The following is a 19,203-nucleotide window of genomic DNA, read 5'->3' as shown; positions in this document are numbered from 1 at the left end:
CAGGACTTTAATGCAGCTCTTCAGCTCATACAGCTGTTCTGGCCGTCTCGTACACTCACTCAGTGGTGATCATCTTCCTCCATGAGATTTTCCGCTCGTTCTCAAAAGCCTGAATGCGTCTTTCTTCGGCGTCCAGGCTTCATGTCCATACGTGGCTACTGGCCAGACCGAGGCTCTTTTTTCCTGTTTTGAACTGTTAAAAGAATCAATGATAGTTTCATTATTATTTATTACTGATGAGATTCCTGAGGTCAGTTGAGGTTGTTATCACATAATAATGATTCCACAGATCAGCCAATAACGACGGTGGTGGCGAAGGATAAAGACGACCCGTCGACGTTAAACGGCACCTTCAACTTCAGACTGCTGTCGGTCACACCTCAGACGGACAACGTGGAGTTTTACATGAAGCAGATCCATGAAACGGCGTCTGTCAAGTTCAAAGGCTGTCTGGATTACCAGGTAAACACACCGCAGCACTGCACTGCGTAAAGTCATAGTTAGTCGCAGATTAGCAGCCGTACCTACGACATGTGTCCAGTGAGCCTTACCAAGTACGGAGAGTCACGCTATGCTCAATGTGTTCCTCTACCACTCGTACAGGCACCTCCATTGCACACTGCGGTCGCATTTTGCAGCAGGAATAAGGAGAAACCCCGATCCGACCCTCCCTACCTCAGACACGGCCAGTTGTCTGTTGGCCACTCGGTAGCACCACTGATTCAGCTCGGTGCAATAGAAGACTGGCATCCACTAAACATTTACACTTTTACATTTGTGCCATTATTTACATGCTTATACACCATTTACAGCAAGTTCAAGCATTCTGACTCTTCTGTGTGTGTGCCAAGGCATCCTGGGAAAACCAGTATGGCTGCTGTTTACACAGAGAGCTAGGTGGAGCGGTCCAGGTCCTTTCTGTGTGGATTTTCCATGTTCTCTTACAGTCCAAAGACCCATGTGAGAGGTGAATTGGAGAACCTGTAACTACCTGTCCTGTCATGAATGGAACCAAAGTAAACGTGCACCTATGCACGTCCTGATATTGCAGCGTGAGATGTGGCCCTGAGTCAACAGGGGAGGTGCTTCAATGGTGCCATTACGCACTACACACACATCATAAAGGGACTGAACTAGTAATCACAAGGTTGCTGGTTCAAGCCCCACCACTGCCAGGTTGCCACTGTTAGGCCCTTGAGCAATTGCTAAGACAGTATACTGTCACAGTACTGTAAGTACTAAATGCCAAAAATGTAAATCATAAATAAATAAAGAATGAAATGCAACTCTATATGTCTGTATTATAACAAAAATATTGAAGGCCACTAATAATAATAATTATTATTATTATAAAAACTTTTTTAAAAAGTGCAAAACCCAATAGAATACATGTTAAAATATAAAATAATGTAATGTAAAACTTAAAAATGTTAAAAATATCGTCTTATTTACATGGTTTGGTACCCGCAGTTCCGGTGTTTTACCGCATGGCGGCGCTGATTCACAAACGTTTATTCAGACTCGTGTTTATGTTCTTCAGTTTCTCGTTTGTGTTGAATTTATGATTTTAATATTTATCACCGTCACAAATCAGGTACAGATACTTTTTTATTGCTTTTTTCTTCATGTTTGCATCAATTAAAATGTATAAATGTGTTAAAAAGAGTTGTTGAACTATGCAAGGACTGATTGTATTATGCCTAGTTCACACTACACGATTTTTGGCCAGATTTCGCTCGGCGATTGATTTTCCGGGTCGGGAGCAACTCAGCGTTCGCTCGGCGATCAAAACTCGGCTCTCAGTCACTAAGTGTGAACTATCCAACAACTCGACCCGACCGGCTCGCCGACCGCTCGGCGACTGGATCGAGTTTTCTAGCACGTCAGATATCTGATCTCAGATGTACGACTGGGAATGAGTGACATGTCGAACAGCCAATGAGAACGCAGGATACAGCGTGAGGGGAAATGCAGGAGAGGATATAGTTTATATCAGGATACACCGGCACACACGCGTTTTACAGTATTTCTGATTTGATCCTCTACAAAACATAATACCCACGCTGCATTACAGAATTATTACTTAACCTCCAACTTACTACAGAACCATCTATACTGTTTGTGTTGCCAAATCCACTCAGATTCATTTATTTTCCTCTTTGATTTTACGCTGCACATCAGCTCACAAACTTTGATCACTCACTACTTGTTGACGTGCATTTTTGGACGTGGTATCATTAAACCATTGGTCACTTCTCGTGTTTGTTCTCGTGACTAAACGTAGAGAAGCTCACCTGCGATTCCAGTTGGTGATGGATCGTGTAGTGTGAAACCCCCGATCGCCGATCAGTCGTGTAGTGTGAAATATACACTGACTGAAAGACTCCCGAGTGCAAGAGATTCAGTCGTGTAGTGTGAACTGTACAGCGACCTGACGACTGGGAAAGTCGTGTAGTGTGAACTTGGCATTAGCTGCCTTATTGTGTTGCTAACGGGTTTATAAGGTGTTCGACTTAAATTCGACTTAAATTAATAGTATTACAAATGAAACCTAATATTTTACCCTTTATGATTATCTTGTGTTGTTAAGATGCTTGCTAATCACATTTTATTAATACATTTGACAGTTTCTGTCCTGATTATCAGTTCTGGACTGTCAGGATTATCACTATTATAATGCGATATATGGACAAAAGTATTGGGACACTGCTTGTAATGATTGAATTCATGTGTTTCAGCCACAACACAAGATGCTAAAAGGTGTAATAAATTAATCATATAAAGGAAATCACATGCTTCCAACTTTGCAGCAACAGTTTAGGGAAGGCCCATGAAGAAAAGCTGCTTTTAAAAACCAAGAAACTGCAGCGTCCTGCACAGAGCCCTGACCTCAGCTCCACTCAACAGCTCTGGGATGAATCGAAAAACCGACTGAGGCTTTTTCGACCAACATCATGGGCACAAATTCCCATACACAGACACACTTTAAAGTCTTGAAGAAGCTTCTCAAAAGAGAGCGGCTGTTCTAGATGAAAAGATCACACAGATGTCACTCTGTTTGATTACCATTTGTTTTGAAAACTCAGGGTCAAGCGTCCAAATACTTTAGGTCATACAGTTTAACTGTTAGCTCTAGGGCTCTCAGGTGGTGCTACGCCTGTAACAGCGACTCCTACTGGCTGGTGGAGGAATACGTGAAGTAAAGAATGTATGTAGGCTCTATGTAGGATCCACCACTGGTGGGTTAAAAGAAGAATCAAGTGTCAGAACATTCGGATATAAAGATATAATATTGATCTAATATATTTATTATAATATTTTTGATTAAAGCTCAGAAGGGAAAGGTTTTTTACAGTATACAACAGAATGTTTCATAAAAATGTTCCTTTTTTACCCAGAAAGCTCAGAAATACACCCTCCTGATTGAAGCGAAGGATAATGGAGACAAAGTTCAGCTGTCCAGTACGAGCACCGTGGTTCTAAACGTCGTCGACAAAAACAACCACGTCCCCGTAATCACTGGCCATACTGTGAGTACGCAGCTCCTGATGCTACTGCTAAATAAAGCTAATTATAATCGCTTCACCTCAAATCTTAAAGCTCCCGGTTCTAAATGCTGCTTTTACATGTGGAGTTCCACATTTATAATTGTTATTATTATTATTTTTATTTATAATTGTTGTTATTATTATTATTTTTATTTATTCAGGGTTCTGGGAAGATTAAAGAACAAACTACAGGAGTGGAGGTTCTGAGGTTACAAGTTTCTGACGAGGACAGTCGAGGGTCACCGGCCTGGAGAGCTGAATACAGCCTGCATGGAGACAATGACCACTACTTCCAAATCACCACCGACCCCCAAACCAACGAAGGCGTCCTCACTGTTATTAAGGTACCTCATCTGGAGTCTCATATGGATTCCTCACCTTCCCCAACCTTGTAGCTTCTACTATAGTAAAAATGTTTACATAATATATATACAGTATATATGTAGACGGATAAATCAGTATGTTTGCAGATTTTCCTCTTTAACAGTCTCCTCTGTTCACACAGGTGATGGATTTTGAGGAACAAGCTATCACAAACGTCTCTATCGCCGTGAAGAACGAGCTGCCCTATTTCTCCTGTAAGATCAAAGATCGTCCTGCTCAGGGTTCCTGGACTGTGGAGACCAGTAACGATGCGTCGGTTACCCCCAAACTCTACCCGGTCGCCATCACCGTCGAGGACGTGAACGACCCTCCAGTGTTCATTCCACCGGTTAAAGAAATCATGATCATGGAAAACCTGAAAGTAGGAACCGCCCTGGATACGCTGAAGGCCGAGGACCCGGATAAGACGTTCGCCAGCTCCTTTCAGTGAGTGGAAACGGTTCGCTACGTCATACAGCAGCGCGTTGTGTACAAGTGTAGCGTGATTGTAGGAGAAGCCTCAGCGTTTGCTGGCGGAAGGAAAAATTGCAAATAATTTGGATTTCACCGTCTACCGTACATAATATTGTGGAAAGATTTGGGCTCATTTCAAGAAATCTCAGTCTGTGTAGGTCAGGTCCAGCATTGTGTGAGAAGCTGTGAGGCCTGTTGTTTAGATAGGGGTGGGACTAAGCCGGATAAGGTCTCTCTCTCATAACTGGTGCGATTGCGGCCCCTGCTGGCCGACTGATGGCGCCTGCACAGGGCTGAGGAATAATGCTGATGGGGGTGTGGCCCTCCGTACACAGTAACCGTCGGTGTATGAACTCGACCCGTGCAGGTGAAAGATGAAGTCTGTACTGACTGTACGTGCTGGAGGGGGCGCATGTCAGTTGAGAGACGTCCTCAGTCAGCGGTGAAGGGTCGAATCAGTATAGAGGAGCAATCATGGGAACTGGACACGACTAGAATAAAGGAGAAAATTGGGGGGAGGGGGGGGGGAGCGGGAAAAATAGAAAATTAAAAAAAAGAAAAGAAATAAAATAATGATAAAAATAATGAACATTTTTACTGCGCTCACAGTTTCTTCCTAATGTCGTTTTAATAACGTTAAACAGAAATTTGGAGGAATTTTAACCTCCTCCTGCTCTGTAGCCTTAATAAGTTTCATGTTTTTATTGTTTTTGGGCTGTTTAGAGAAACTTACGCTCGTTGATGATCAGTACGAGATGAAAACCCTCCTAAAGACGTCTAACGAGCTCTTAACGTCCCCACAGAACACTTTTAATAAACAGAATGTGTTATTACCTCTGCTGTGTGTGGACGGGGGTGTAAACTTTCTCCCTCCTGCAGTTTTGTTAAAGGAGAAGACGAGAACGGCTGGGTGACTGTAGATCCCAAAACCGGTCAGGTGTCCGTGGCCAAAGTGATGGACAGAGAATCGCCCCTGGTGAAGAACAGCACCTACAGGGTCCCCGTCTACGTGGTGGATAATGGTGAGCGCCGACGAGCCCCAAACTCTAATCACCATAGAATTAGTTCCAATAGTTCTAATAAGAATATACAGTGTATCACAAAAGTGAGTACACCCCTCACATTTCTGCAGATATTTAAGTATATCTTTTCATGGGACAACACTGACAAAATGACACTTTGACACAATGAAAAGTAGTCTGTGTGCAGCTTATATAACAGTGTAAATTTATTCTTCCCTCAAAATAACTCAATATACAGCCATTAATGTCTAAACCACTGGCAACAAAAGTGAGTACACCCCTAAGAGACTACACCCCTAAATGTCTAAATTGAGCACTGCTTGTCATTTTCCCTCCAAAATGTCATGTGATTTGTTAGTGTTACTAGGTCTCAGGTGTGCATAGGGAGCAGGTGTGTTCAATTTAGTAGTACAGCTCTCACACTCTCTCATACTGGTCACTGAAAGTTCCAACATGGCACCTCATGGCAAAGAACTCTCTGAGGATCTTAAAAGACGAATTGTTGCGCTACATGAAGATGGCCAAGGCTACAAGAAGATTGCCAACACCCTGAAACTGAGCTGCAGCACAGTGGCCAAGATCATCCGGCGTATTAAAAGAGCAGGGTCCACTCAGAACAGACCTCGCGTCGGTCGTCCAAAGAAGCTGAGTGCACGTGCTCAGCGTCACATCCAACTGCTGTCTTTGAAAGATAGGCACAGGAGTGCTGTCAGCATTGCTGCAGAGATTGAAAAGGTGGGGGGTCAGCCTGTCAGTGCTCAGACCATACGCCGCACACTACATCAAATTGGTCTGCATGGCTGTCACCCCAGAAGGAAGCCTCTTCTGAAGTTTCTACACAAGAAAGCCCACAAACAGTTTGCTGAAGACATGTCAACAAAGGACATGGATTACTGGAACCATGTCCTATGGTCTGATGAGACCAAGATTAATTTGTTTGGTTCAGATGGTCTCAAGCATGTGTGGCGGCAATCAGGTGAGGAGTACAAAGATAAGTGTGTCATGCCTACAGTCAAGCATGGTGGTGGGAATGCCATGGTCTGGGGCTGCATGAGTGCAGCAGGTGTTGGGGAGTTACATTTCATTGAGGGACACATGAACTCCAATATGTACTGTGAAATACTGAAGCAGAGCATGATCCCCTCCCTCTGGAAACTGGGTCGCAGGGCAGTGTTCCAGCATGATAATGACCCCAAACACACCTCTAAGACGACCACTGCTTTATTGAAGAGGCTGAGGGTAAAGGTGATGGACTGGCCAAGCATGTCTACAGACCTAAACCCAATAGAACATCTTTGGGGCATCCTCAAACGGAAGGTGGAGGAGCGCAAAGTCTCGAATATCCGCCAGCCGCCTGATGTCGTCATGGAGGAGTGGAAAAGCATTCCAGTGGCAACCTGTGAAGCTCTGGTAAACTCCATGCCCAGGAGAGTTAAGGCAGTTCTGGGAAATAATGGTGGCCACACAAAATATTGACACTTCAGGAACTTTCACTAAGGGGTGTACTCACTTTTGTTGCCGGTGGTTTAGACATTAATGGCTGTATATTGAGTTATTTTGAGGGAAGAATAAATTTACACTGTTATATAAGCTGCACACAGACTACTTTTCATTGTGTCAAAGTGTCATTTTGTCAGTGTTGTCCCATGAAAAGATATACTTAAATATCTGCAGAAATGTGAGGGGTGTACTCACTTTTGTGATACACTGTATATATATATTTCCTGGTGGGCAGCGCGGTGGTGCAGTGGGGTCCAGTACTGTTGTGCTTTAAGTGTAGGTCAAAAGTATTTAGACACTGCAAGAAAATGACCGCCACTAGGATTGGGACGCCCCTTCTTATCAGAGGTGGAAAGAGTACTAAAATATTGTACTCAAGTAAAAGTACTATTATTTTAATGATTTTTACTTAAGTACGAGTAAAATTACTCGTCTAAAAATCTACTCAAGTAAAAGGTAACTCATTTAAAATGAGTAAACGTTACTGAGTTACTTGTTTAACAGAAGGAGGAACATCATTTTCCAACAGAAGTTGATAGATGAATGATACAGCACTCTACACACAGCTCACCAGCCATGCAGCATATCAGCAGTTCAGTGTGGATTTAACCTCTACACACCTAACACACTGCCACTGCTCTTATCAATTCAATACAGCATTATTTCTGCTTATCCTCAATAACAGGGTTAGGCGGTTAGGGTCGCACCTATAAAAAATATTACGGGTCTTACACCGTCATAGGAACATGATCAAAAACAAACCAGCAGAATCTCACAATCACATTTATGCTGCGAGTTTTACTTAAATAAATACTCAAAAATAAATGAACATAAAAAATCACAATATTTCATAATGCTTTGCTATCGTTGCAAAATGAAAGCCAACCGTGAACAGCAGAACCGCGACCCAGATCAGTCACACAGCAGCAGAAAATCATAACCACTTATCTGCTTACCTGATCTATATCCATGTGTTGTTCCACATATAATATATACAGGTATATAATCTACTTTATATGACACAACCTTGTATGTTTCCAGAATATATAAATCCATACCCACCTGTTTTATCCACCTAACTAATGAAAACTAGGTTTATTCTCTCGGCTTTCCCGGTAAAAAGCTTAAATTGGTGATTCGTTCACTAAACTGTCATTTATAGAACAACCAGTGAAGAAAGAGATTGAAATTCTGCCCTGAATGTGAATTCTGAAGCTCTGATTGGTTTATACATCTGAATCTCTTCACCAAATGAACTGATTCATGGAGTCGTTTATGCAAAACATCATAATGAAACAGAGTGAGTCGTTTCTGACTCGTTAACTCAGTGATTCAGTTCGCAAGCCCGACTCTAAAGCACACAAATGCGTAAATGCTCAGCGGGCCGGATCAACCAGCATATCGGGCCGGTTTAATGTCGAGTTTTTTATTGTTTTCTTTTTTTTTATTTTACTCAGTAACGGATGTTATTTAAAATGTAGCGAATTACAATTCTTAATACAAAACATACTTAAGTAAAAGTAAAATTACAGGGTGTAAAATCTACTTTAAAAAGTACAAGTACACAAAAAAAGTGTCCTGCACAGAGCCCTGAGCTCAGCCCCACTCAACAGCTCTGGGATGAACCGGAACATCAACTGATCAGTCAGCTCGGCCATATAAATACATAGGCTGTCATCATTTGACAGAACGGGCACAAATTCCCACAGTCTAGTAAGAAGCCTTCTCAGAAGAGCGGCTGCTGTTCTAGCTGGTCACTCTGTTTTAATATTGTACGTTTTTTAGATGGTTTGAAATCAGGGCGTGGCCGGTACCCAATTAAATAATTTCATCTTGTTTGTGATGATCAGGCTTACCAGCTTCACTGACGTTCTCACCTGATCTGACTCGCAGGTGAGCCTCCCATGACGGGAACAGGGACCCTGATCATCCACCTGGGGGATCAGAACGATAACGTGCCGGTGCTGACGATGAACGCGGTGGAAATGTGTCTATCGGACGAGGAATCCCGGGCCAACATCAGCGCGGTGGATCTGGACCTTCCACCGTACAGCAACCCCTTCCACTACGAGCTGCTGGGGGACGTCAGGGGCAAGTGGAAGATCCACCCCACCTTCGGTAAAAGTTCATTTCATACTGAGTTTTTGTTAACGTGAAAAAAGGTTTGGTTTGTTAGAATCGTTTCCAGCTCGTGTCGTTTACTTTAGTGAATTGTTTTTAATCTGGATTATTCAACTCATTTGCTATGTTTATTTATTTATTTATTTTTGGACCGTCTATAAACTGTGTAGATTTATTTTTGTCATGGTTTTATTATTGTTTTTGGTGTTGTTTTGTGTTGTTTTAGCTTGTTTGGGGTTGTTTTATGTAGTTTTCAAGTTGTTTTGGGTAATTTTGGGGTTTTTGGTTGTTTGGGTTTGTTTGGCTTGTTTGAAGTAGTTTTATGTTGTTTTGAAGTTGTTTGGGGTTGTTTTGGGGTAGTTTGGGGTTGTTTTGGGGTTGTTTCGGGGTTGTTTGGGGTTGTTTTGGGGTTGTTTGGGGTTGTTTTGGGGTTGTTTTGGGGTAGTTTGGGGTTGTTTGAGGTTGTTTGGGGTTGTTTCGGGGTTGTTTGGGGTTGTTTTGGGGTTGTTTGGGGTTGTTTGGGGTTGGACTTCAGCTGTTGTTCATGCTAATGTTTAACAAAGCAAACCTAATTTTTCATTAAACCTTTTTCTGTTTGTTTGATGTTGTTTGGGTTGTTTTGGGGTGCTTTGGGGTTGTTTGGGTTGTTTTGGGGTTGTTTGGGTTGTTTTTGGTTGTTTTGGGGTTCTTTGGGGTTGTTTTGGGGTTGTTTGGGGTTCTTAGGGGTTGTTTTTGGTTGTTTTGGGGTTCTTTGGGGTTGTTAGGGTTGTTTTGGGGTTGGTTTTGGGATGTTTTGTGTTGTTTTATGTTGTTTTGGGGTTGTTTGGGTTGTTTTGGGGTTGTTTTTGGTTGTTTTGGGGTTCTTTGGTGTTGTTTGGGGTTGTTTAGGGGTTCTTTGGGGTTGTTTTTGGTTGTTTTGGGGTTCTTTGGGGTTGTTTCGGGGTTGGTGTTGGGATGTTTTGTGTTGTTTTATGTTGTTTTGGGGTTGTTTTGGGGTTCTTTGGGGTTGTTTTGGGGTTCTTTGGGGTTGTTTTGGGGTTGTTTTTGGTTGTTTTTGGGTTCTTTGGGGTTGTTTGGGTTGTTTTTGGTTGTTTTGGGGTTCTTTGGGGTTGTTTTGGGGTTGTTTGGGTTGTTTTGGGGTTGTTTTTGGTTGTTTTTGGGTTCTTTGGGGTTGTTTGGGTTGTTTTTGGTTGTTTTGGGGTTCTTTGGGGTTGTTTTGGGGTTGTTTTTGGTTGTTTTTGGGTTCTTTGGGGTTGTTTGGGTTGTTTTTGGTTGTTTTGGGGTTCTTTGGGGTTGTTTTGGGGTTCTTTGGGGTTGTTTTGGGGTTCTTTGGGGTGGTTTGGGGTTGTTTTTGGTTGTTTTGGGGTTGTTTTGGGGTTGTTTTTGGTTGTTTATGGGTGGGACCTCAGCTGTAGTTCATGCTGATGTTTTTTGTTGATGTTTTGTTGTTGTTTTGAAGGGACGACGGTGCAGCTGATCAAACAGAGTAACGTTCACTCGGGTCATTACCAGTTTCAGGTGAAGGTTACCGACAGTCAGGGCTCCGGCATGGTGCAGAACTTTTCGGTGATGGTGTGTGATTGTTCCAGCACCTCCAGCTGCCACGCCCGCTCGGCTGCCTCCGTCCAGTCGGGTCCGAGCGTCTTCCTGATCGGTTTCCTCGTCCCCCTGATCCTGCTGGGTATAAATGATGAATAATAAATAAACAGAGATGATGTTCGGGCGGCTCTGTGGTGGGTTAACGGCTTTTTCTTCTCTGTTGGGCAGCGGTGCTCGTGATGGCTCTCTTCTCCTGCAAACGGGGGAAACCCATGATCCCCACCTACGACAGTCCTGACATGTGTATCCTCAAATCCAACCTCGAGTCACCTGGCACCGACTGCATGGTAATTAACCAGAGAGGCATCAGTGTGCGGACCAGGAAAAGTTGGGACAGTAATTTACCGCTCTGTAACGTTGCTGTTCCTTCTCGCGACACTGAAAAGACGTTTCGACACTGAGGACGCCGATCGATGGCATGTTTCCGTTATTTTGTCCTTTTCTTCCTGCAAACACGTCACAGTTCAAAATTCTCCTCACATCGGACTGCAGGCAGGCAGGTCCAGCACCCGAACCCTCTTCTATCGCACCCAAAGTTAAAGTAAATATAAAAAGCACTGCAGCTTAATGCTTGCATTTTTAATGCAAGTATAGAATCCACGCTAAACCTCGCCAGTCCACCAGTGCTAAGATCTCGAGCTTGTGGGTTTGAGTTTCAGCCCTGCTATCGGCCAGCCGGGCGCCCACACAGACACGAATGGCTCCTCTGAAGGAGGTAGTGCCGTAGGTTCTACTTCCTCATAGCTGCTGCGATTACGACCTCTGCTGGCTGACTTCTGATCCCTGTGTGAACCTGCCTGATGCAGGTGAAAAGAAGCGGTTGGTACTAGTTAAGACCGTCCTCAGTCAGGAGGAAGCCAAATGCAAGCAGGGAATTGGATATGACTAAATTGGAAGGACAATTCAAGGGAAAATGAATGAATAGAATAAAAAAACTCCACAATCATCTGGACAGACGTCAGTAAATCAGTTTGCACGTTTTAATATGATGTTTATTTTTTCCTTTAATTTATTTGGGGGTTTTTTTGGACCATCTATAAACTGATTTTTTAATTGTTTTAGGTAGTTTTGGGGTTGTTTTAGGGGTTGTTTAGGTTGTTTTGGGGTAGTGTTGGAGTTTCTTTGAGTAGTTTTGGGGTTGTTTAGGTTGTTTTTAGGTAGTTTGGGGTTGTTTAGGTTTTGGGTTGTTTTTAGGTAGTTTTGGTTGTTTTGGGGTAGTTTTGGAGTTGCTTTGAGTAGTTTTGGGGTTGTTTAGGTTGTTTTTAGGTAGTTTGGGGTTGTTTTGAGTAGTTTTGGGGTTGTTTTTAGGTAGTTTTGGGGTTGTTTTTAGGTAGTTTTGGGGTTGTTTAGGTTGTTTGTAGGTAGTTTTGGGGTTGGTTAGGTTGTTTGTAGGTAGTTTTGGGGTTGTTTAGGTTGTTTGTAGGTAGTTTTGGGGTTTTATCTGGATTTTATAGTATAATTTATAGTCTCACACACATTATTACACAAGACTTAATAATAATAAAACAATCCATTTAAACCATTTTCAAAATTAAAAAGGAGCAAACAGGGAGTAAAAACTGTGGATTCTATTTGAAACTAATATAATTGTTTATGCTTTTTAAGACGCTGCCCAAATTCGAACCAGAACCAACCAAAACCGAACCAGTAATCACTCAGACCACCGCCAAGACGGCCACCAACTACGGAGCCCACAAGAGCTTTTCCCGCCAGGGGTCCATGCGGCAAAACGTAAGTGAGCGCAACATACAAGCAACAATCATTTCCAAAACAGTCGGGACGGGGGCGTCTGATTCTCCTCTTCATGATGCGCCGGATGTTTTCAATAGGAGACAGTTCCAATTTGGACTGCAGGCAGGCCGGTCAAGCACACGCACTCTGTGTCTGTTAACAGAACAATCCTGATATGTGTTACGTGGAAAGGAGGAGGACTCAAAATGCAGATTTAAAAAAAATTAAGTTTATTTATTTAAATCAAAAGAACAAAAAAAAAGGTAAAAACTGGAACAAAACACAATCAGGCGAACCCCGATTGACGCTGCCGATAACCGCTGGCAAGAATAACTGAAAAAGAGAAAAACACAAGACGCGAACCCCGGTCGGTAGGTTGCGAGGCGGTTGCGCTCACCATGCACCACACTGGCAGCAAGGAAAGAAAAGCTCGGCGCGCTTAAGAAGCGCTAATTAGGGAAAAAAGTGAAACTAAAAAATAGTTTCAGTGATGAAGCCGGGTGCCGAAAGCGCGTCTAGCAGGATCGTCTCGTCCCACGGGGAGAGACGACCTATAACAGATAGAAAGAAGCAGAAATTAGATAAACCTCAGAGAGCAGATTCGAACCGGGGAAGCCGGCGTCAGAGGCATGCAAAGCCCAACCGCGCCACCCGGGGATTAGAGAATAAATATAAAGACCGGCAAAAATGGCCGCCGCTAGCAGGTTTGCGTCAAACAAACTCAGCTCGAGGGCTGAACGGAGTCGCACCGCACTTTCCCTGCCAGAAGTAAAAAAAATACCTATTTTTACCTCGGCCTTTCAGCCTACACACCCAACCGACCTACAAGTCGCCTGGGGTAACCGGCTTGCCCTGAAAAAGTGAGTGGAGACTGCTAACATGCCACAAACAAAAGCCAAAGGTGCGACAAACTCTGAGATGACCTCAGGCCCAGAGAACTCGCCATTAACAGAACAGAATAATCGAATTTGAATCGAATTTTATGAAACGTCCCAACTTTTTTGGAAATGAGGATTTGATGCGACTGTTTTTAGATGTTGTATTAATGACTGTGTTTGACGGCAGCTCGCTGTTCCGGTCTACACCGAGCAGACAGACAGGAGATCCGTCCGGCGGGTGAGTCCGTTTAGTCTCTTATTGATTTTTTGGCTCATTATCCATGCTGGCCATGCAGGACCACAGACCACTAGGCTACACCTGCACCTCCTAACATCTGGGCTGTTTCGGCCATCCACGTCCATGCAGACGCCTGATCGACCCATAGCACCTCTGAGATTGGAACCCAGGACCCTCAGATCTCAGCAGTAGTGCTGTAGCGTTATAGAGCGCCACTCGAGCGCCCCGGTTTGAATCGTTTAACTAAAGTATTTTTGTTTGTGAATTTCAGAGTTCGTCCACGCGCTCGTACCGGCAGGTCAGAAACTTCGACATGGTGGTAAGATGCTGAGAATCACACACACACACACACACAGTCCAAAAAAGTCGGGACGGGGGCGTGTTCCCCCTGTGTTTAATCAGCGTCCCTAATAATGAGACATTTTAATGCGTGGGGAACCGAGGACAAACTCAAAACAGTCCGTGCTCGCCGTCGTCTGATTCTCCTCTTCATGATGTACTATAGGAGACACATCTGGACTGCAGGCAGGCCAGTCGAGCACACGCACTCTGTGTCTACAGTGTAACTTTTTTCACTCTTTTTTGCCTCCGTCCCAGCTTTTTTGGAGCGTGTTGATCAGTGAAACATTAGAATTTTTTATTTTATTTACTTTTATCATTTTAATAAAGATTCAGGCGCCCAGGTGGAGCAGCGGGATATTCCTCTAGAACACCAGCGCCGAGATTCTGAACTCCTCGGCGTCGCCACCGGTCGGCTGGGCGCCATCTAGCGGGCATAATCGGCAGTGCCTGCAGCAGACACGTTTCTGCTAGGGTGGGATGACCGGACTAAGTGGGTGGGGTCTTCAAATGCTGTGTAAGGGCCCTGATTGGCGGATAGAGGCGCCTGTGCAGAGTGCGCGGGTGTAAAAGGGTTCCGCTAAGGGCTGCACGCGGGTCGGAGGAAGCGTGAGCAGCAATATACCCTCCTCACCTACAATCAGGGATCCACCAGCAGGGGGAGACAAACTGACCACGATAAACAGAGAAATAAAATATTAAATAAAATAAAATAGAAATTACTGCCTTTTTAATGACCCTTTTTATATGATTTAATAATATTTGTATTTCTTTTTTTCATCCAGGACACGAGGAACACAAAGAATTCAGCTTATTATTATCAGGATGAATTAAATCTTACGACGACTGTGGTACAGCAGCTCAAAAAGGTAAGAAATTTTATTTCTTTTTTTTTTTCTGTGACTTTTTTAAGTGAATAAGGGTAAGTTTTTAAGTAAAAAATTTGTTAATTAATGAAAATATGTATATAAAAGATATTTTATTAAATATTCATGGGCACCCAGGTGGCGAGACCGGACTAAGTGGGCGGGTCAAATGCTGTGTAAGGACCCTGATTGGTGGATAGAGGCGCTTGTGCAGAGTGCGCGGGTGTAAAAGGGTTCCGCTAAGGGCTGCACGCGGGTCGGAGGAGGCGTGAGCAGCAATATACCCTCCTCACCTACAATCAGGGATCCACCAGCAGGGGGAGACAAACTGACCACGATAAACCAGGAGAAAATGGGAGAAAATGCATCAATAGAATAAAGCATATACAGTGTATCACAAAAGTGAGTACACCCCTCACATTTCTGCAGATATTTAAGTATATCTTTTCATGGGACAACACTGACAAAATGACACTTTGACACAATGAAAAGTAGTCTGTGTGCAGCTTATATAACAGTGTAAATTTATTCTTCCCTCAAAATAACTCAATATACAGCCATTAATGTCTAAACCACCGGCAACAAAAGTGAGTACACCCCTAAGAGACTACACCCCTAAATGTCCAAATTGAGCACTGCTTGTCATTTTCCCTCCAAAATGTCATGTGATTTGTTAGTGTTACTAGGTCTCAGGTGTGCATAGGGAGCAGGTGTGTTTAATTTAGTAGTACAGCTCTCACACTCTCTCATACTGGTCACTGAAAGTTCCAACATGGCACCTCATGGCAAAGAACTCTCTGAGGATCTTAAAAGACGAATTGTTGCGCTACATGAAGATGGCCAAGGCTACAAGAAGATTGCCAACACCCTGAAACTGAGCTGCAGCACAGTGGCTAAGATCATCCAGCATTTTAAAAGAGCAGGGTCCACTCAGAACAGACCTCGTGTTGGTCGTCCAAAGAAGCTGAGTGCACGTGCTCAGCGTCACATCCAACTGCTGTCTTTGAAAGATAGGCGCAGGAGTGCTGTCAGCATTGCTGCAGAGATTGAAAAGGTGGGGGGTCAGCCTGTCAGTGCTCAGACCATACGCCGCACACTACATCAAATTGGTCTGCATGGCTGTCACCCCAGAAGGAAGCCTCTTCTGAAGTCTCTACACTAGAAAGCCCGCAAACAGTTTGCTGAAGACATGTCAACAAAGGACATGGATTACTGGAACCATGTCCTATGGTCTGATGAGACCAAGATTAATTTGTTTGGTTCAGATGGTCTCAAGCATGTGTGGCGGCAATCAGGTGAGGAGTACAAAGATAAGTGTGTCATGCCTACAGTCAAGCATGGTGGTGGGAATGCCATGGTCTGGGGCTGCATGAGTGCGGCAGGTGTTGGGGAGTTACATTTCATTGAGGGACACATGAACTCCAATATGTACTGTGAAATACTAAGCAGAGCATGATCCCCTCCCTCCGGAAACTGGGTCGCAGGGCAGTGTTCCAGCATGATAATGACCCCAAACACACCTCTAAGATGACCACTGCTTTATTGAAGAGGCTGAGGGTAAAGGTGATGGACTGGCCAAGCATGTCTCCAGACCTAAACCCAATAGAACATCTTTGGGGCATCCTCAAGCGGAAGGTGGAGGAGCGCAAAGTCTCGAATATCCGCCAGCTCCGTGATGTCGTCATGGAGGAGTGGAAAAGCATTCCAGTGGCAACCTGTGAAGCTCTGGTAAACTCCATGCCCAGGAGAGTTAAGGCAGTTCTGGGAAATAATGGTGGCCACACAAAATATTGACACTTCAGGAACTTTCACTAAGGGGTGTACTCACTTTTGTTGCCGGTGGTTTAGACATTAATGGCTGTATATTGAGTTATTTTGAGGGAAGAATAAATTTACACTGTTATATAAGCTGCACACAGACTACTTTTCATTGTGTCAAAGTGTCATTTTGTCAGTGTTGTCCCATGAAAAGATATACTTAAATATCTGCAGAAATGTGAGGGGTGTACTCACTTTTGTGATACACTGTACGTATATATACAGTATATATTAGGGCTGTCGAAGTTAACGTGATAATAACGCATTAACGCGATCTCAATTTAACACGATTAAAAAAAAGCATTTCTCAAATGTTGTAGCGTCGTAGTGATGCACTTTCTTAATAAAGAAATAAATACACTGTATATTCACAAGTTGTCGGGAGCAGAACACTTTTATTACTTTTTCTGTTACGGTATTGAATAGCGGACAGCTAGAGTCGTTAGCCAAGCATGCTATTCCATGAACTATGGAAGCCCCAAAGGGTCAAAACACACTCACTTCATGTAGAAACGTCCATCAAACCATTGTCACGATACAAGCACAGAAAAGTCTGTTACAATAACTACGCCTTATCCCACCTGAAGCACCGCTGATCTACAATGTTTGCTGATGGAGAAATTTTAACCTACAATCTGACATATATACGAAGTCGAGGGTCTCTGCTGGATAGTATTACTGCCTAGTATGTGAGTGAATAAAACTCCCTTACAGTTTTCTCTTGTCCCAGCAGTTTTTAACATCAGTACATTTAGCATAAGATGTGTTCACCATTTTAACATTTCACTTAAAAATCCTTGTTTTCTATAACATTTACACAGATTTTTTTTAATGCGATTAATCACGATGAACTATATGAAATTCTGAGATTAATCGTGATTAAAATTTGTAATTGTTTGACAGCCCTAATATATATATATATATATATATTAAAGTTACCCTGCATTAACAATCAATATATATATATATATATATATATATATATATATATATTGATTGTTAATGCAGGGTAACTTTAATATAAAGCTTTTTTGCACCATGGACTGATTTCATATAAGATATAATTTCACGGACTGGCCGGGGCGGGAGGATTTAAAATAGAATAACTATAGAATGGAGAATCAGGGTGAATCCTGAGCTTTTTTTGCTGCAACGAGACGCTGCTCCCACCTAGTGGTGATTAGAGACAATAACACCCGAAGTGTTTTGGAAATCTAGTGGCTCTTGTAGCGTCTCTAATTATTTATTCTTTCTGTGCGGCCCGGTAATAAATGACCCACGGACCGGTACCAGTCCGCGGCCCGGTGGTTGGGAACCACTGCTATAAACAATAACTACAGAAGCACATTTTTGTCAGATCAAGTAATAGAAACTGAAATTTGCCTTTAAAAGCAGCTGAAATAAAACCGGAGCTTTGATTTCATTTATTAATTTATGTTTGTAAAGAAAACAAAACTAATAATAATTATTATTATTGATACGATTTACTATTACATTAATGCACAATCCACAAAATTTAAACTAAAATAGGAGTAAAAATAAAATAAAATGAATCTCAAACCCCCGAGTTCAAATCTCAGCTCTGCTATCGGCCGGTCGGGCGCCTACATGGTCAGTGATTGGCTCGTTTGCTCGATAACTGCTGCAGTTACGCCCTCTGCTGGCTGATCGATGGTGCTGCACTACACAGAGACAGGGGATAATGGAGATCAGTGCATGACTCTCCATATGAACCCGATCGGTGCAGGGGAAAAGAAGCGGTCGGTGCTGCACCTGTGACGAAGGGGGCGTATGTTTGTCACGACCCTCCTCGGTCAGGAGTGGAGGTCTGCAGCAGTAGAGGGGAATTGGAGACCTGCCTTGGAATGGGGTAACTGGACCCACTGCAGCCCTGACCAGAATGAATTACTGGCAATAACATGAAAATATATAAATGAATGAATGAACATTTCTCTTCCTACCTTCAGTTCATTTAACTATAACACTGTTAAAACACTGAAGATCTGAAGAACCGTCTGGGTTTGGTTTACTGAAGGAACCAGTTATGGAACTTTATCTTTATTATTAATATATTTTTATTAATTACCGATCAGAAGTGTTCATTGATTAGCTGACATTCATCTTCCCCTGCAGAGGCTCCTCCAGATCCAGGATCAGGAGCTCTACGATTACGATCCGCACTGCTACGCCTACGAAGGAGAAGCTGAGAACCACCAGGACCTGGATAACATCTCGTTCTCCGAGTCGGACCTCACGCCGGACGACCTGGACGACCTGGACTTCCGTTTTAATAAACTGGCGGCCGTGTGCAGGCCTGATCTAATCTAGTAAAGTTCTTCATCATGAGCCAAACCGCCTCGACTCGTCGTTCAGGTGAAGGTCAGAGGGTCACGGGAGGAACCAAAGCACTCGGGTCGTTTCTACACCTGGTTTTTAATTGATGGATGAATTTTATTAATTGAGGTATTAATGAGAACCGTCGATAATAAATGTGTTTTAAAACACACAGGATTTTTTATATAAATACAGAAGAGGATAGTTGTAGATCTACAGGAAGGGATTTAAGTCATTAATAATAAAGTATTAATAATAAAACATTAAATCTGGATGTCAGGTACAAAATCTCTCTATAAAATAAATTTGTGATTAAGTGATTTAGTATTTTTTATAACTTGCAGCGTGATGTTCAGGCGGGTTTGTGTCTCT

General features: G+C 43.1%; 1 protein-coding gene across 1 annotated transcript in view; it reads left to right on the top strand.

Moving 5' to 3' along the window:
• The window catches only part of LOC134333209 (cadherin-like protein 26), a 31,161-nt gene extending 12,322 nt beyond the window's left edge, over nucleotides 1-18,839 (top strand). Inside the window, exons 5-17 of the mRNA XM_063015081.1 lie at nucleotides 290-462; nucleotides 3,399-3,530; nucleotides 3,710-3,892; nucleotides 4,054-4,358; nucleotides 5,265-5,407; nucleotides 8,801-9,025; nucleotides 10,488-10,709; nucleotides 10,796-10,914; nucleotides 12,233-12,358; nucleotides 13,424-13,474; nucleotides 13,746-13,793; nucleotides 14,599-14,682; nucleotides 18,631-18,839. Coding sequence (XP_062871151.1) covers nucleotides 290-462; nucleotides 3,399-3,530; nucleotides 3,710-3,892; nucleotides 4,054-4,358; nucleotides 5,265-5,407; nucleotides 8,801-9,025; nucleotides 10,488-10,709; nucleotides 10,796-10,914; nucleotides 12,233-12,358; nucleotides 13,424-13,474; nucleotides 13,746-13,793; nucleotides 14,599-14,682; nucleotides 18,631-18,825 — 2,006 coding nt within the window. The 3' untranslated portion in view covers nucleotides 18,826-18,839. The remainder of the gene's footprint in view (nucleotides 1-289; nucleotides 463-3,398; nucleotides 3,531-3,709; nucleotides 3,893-4,053; nucleotides 4,359-5,264; nucleotides 5,408-8,800; nucleotides 9,026-10,487; nucleotides 10,710-10,795; nucleotides 10,915-12,232; nucleotides 12,359-13,423; nucleotides 13,475-13,745; nucleotides 13,794-14,598; nucleotides 14,683-18,630) is intronic.
• The last annotated feature ends 364 nt before the right edge of the window (nucleotides 18,840-19,203 follow it).

Source organism: Trichomycterus rosablanca, chromosome 19, assembly GCF_030014385.1.
Source record: "Trichomycterus rosablanca isolate fTriRos1 chromosome 19, fTriRos1.hap1, whole genome shotgun sequence".
Taxonomy (NCBI): domain Eukaryota; kingdom Metazoa; phylum Chordata; class Actinopteri; order Siluriformes; family Trichomycteridae; genus Trichomycterus; species Trichomycterus rosablanca.
This window is presented reverse-complemented; position numbering and strand designations above follow the sequence as displayed.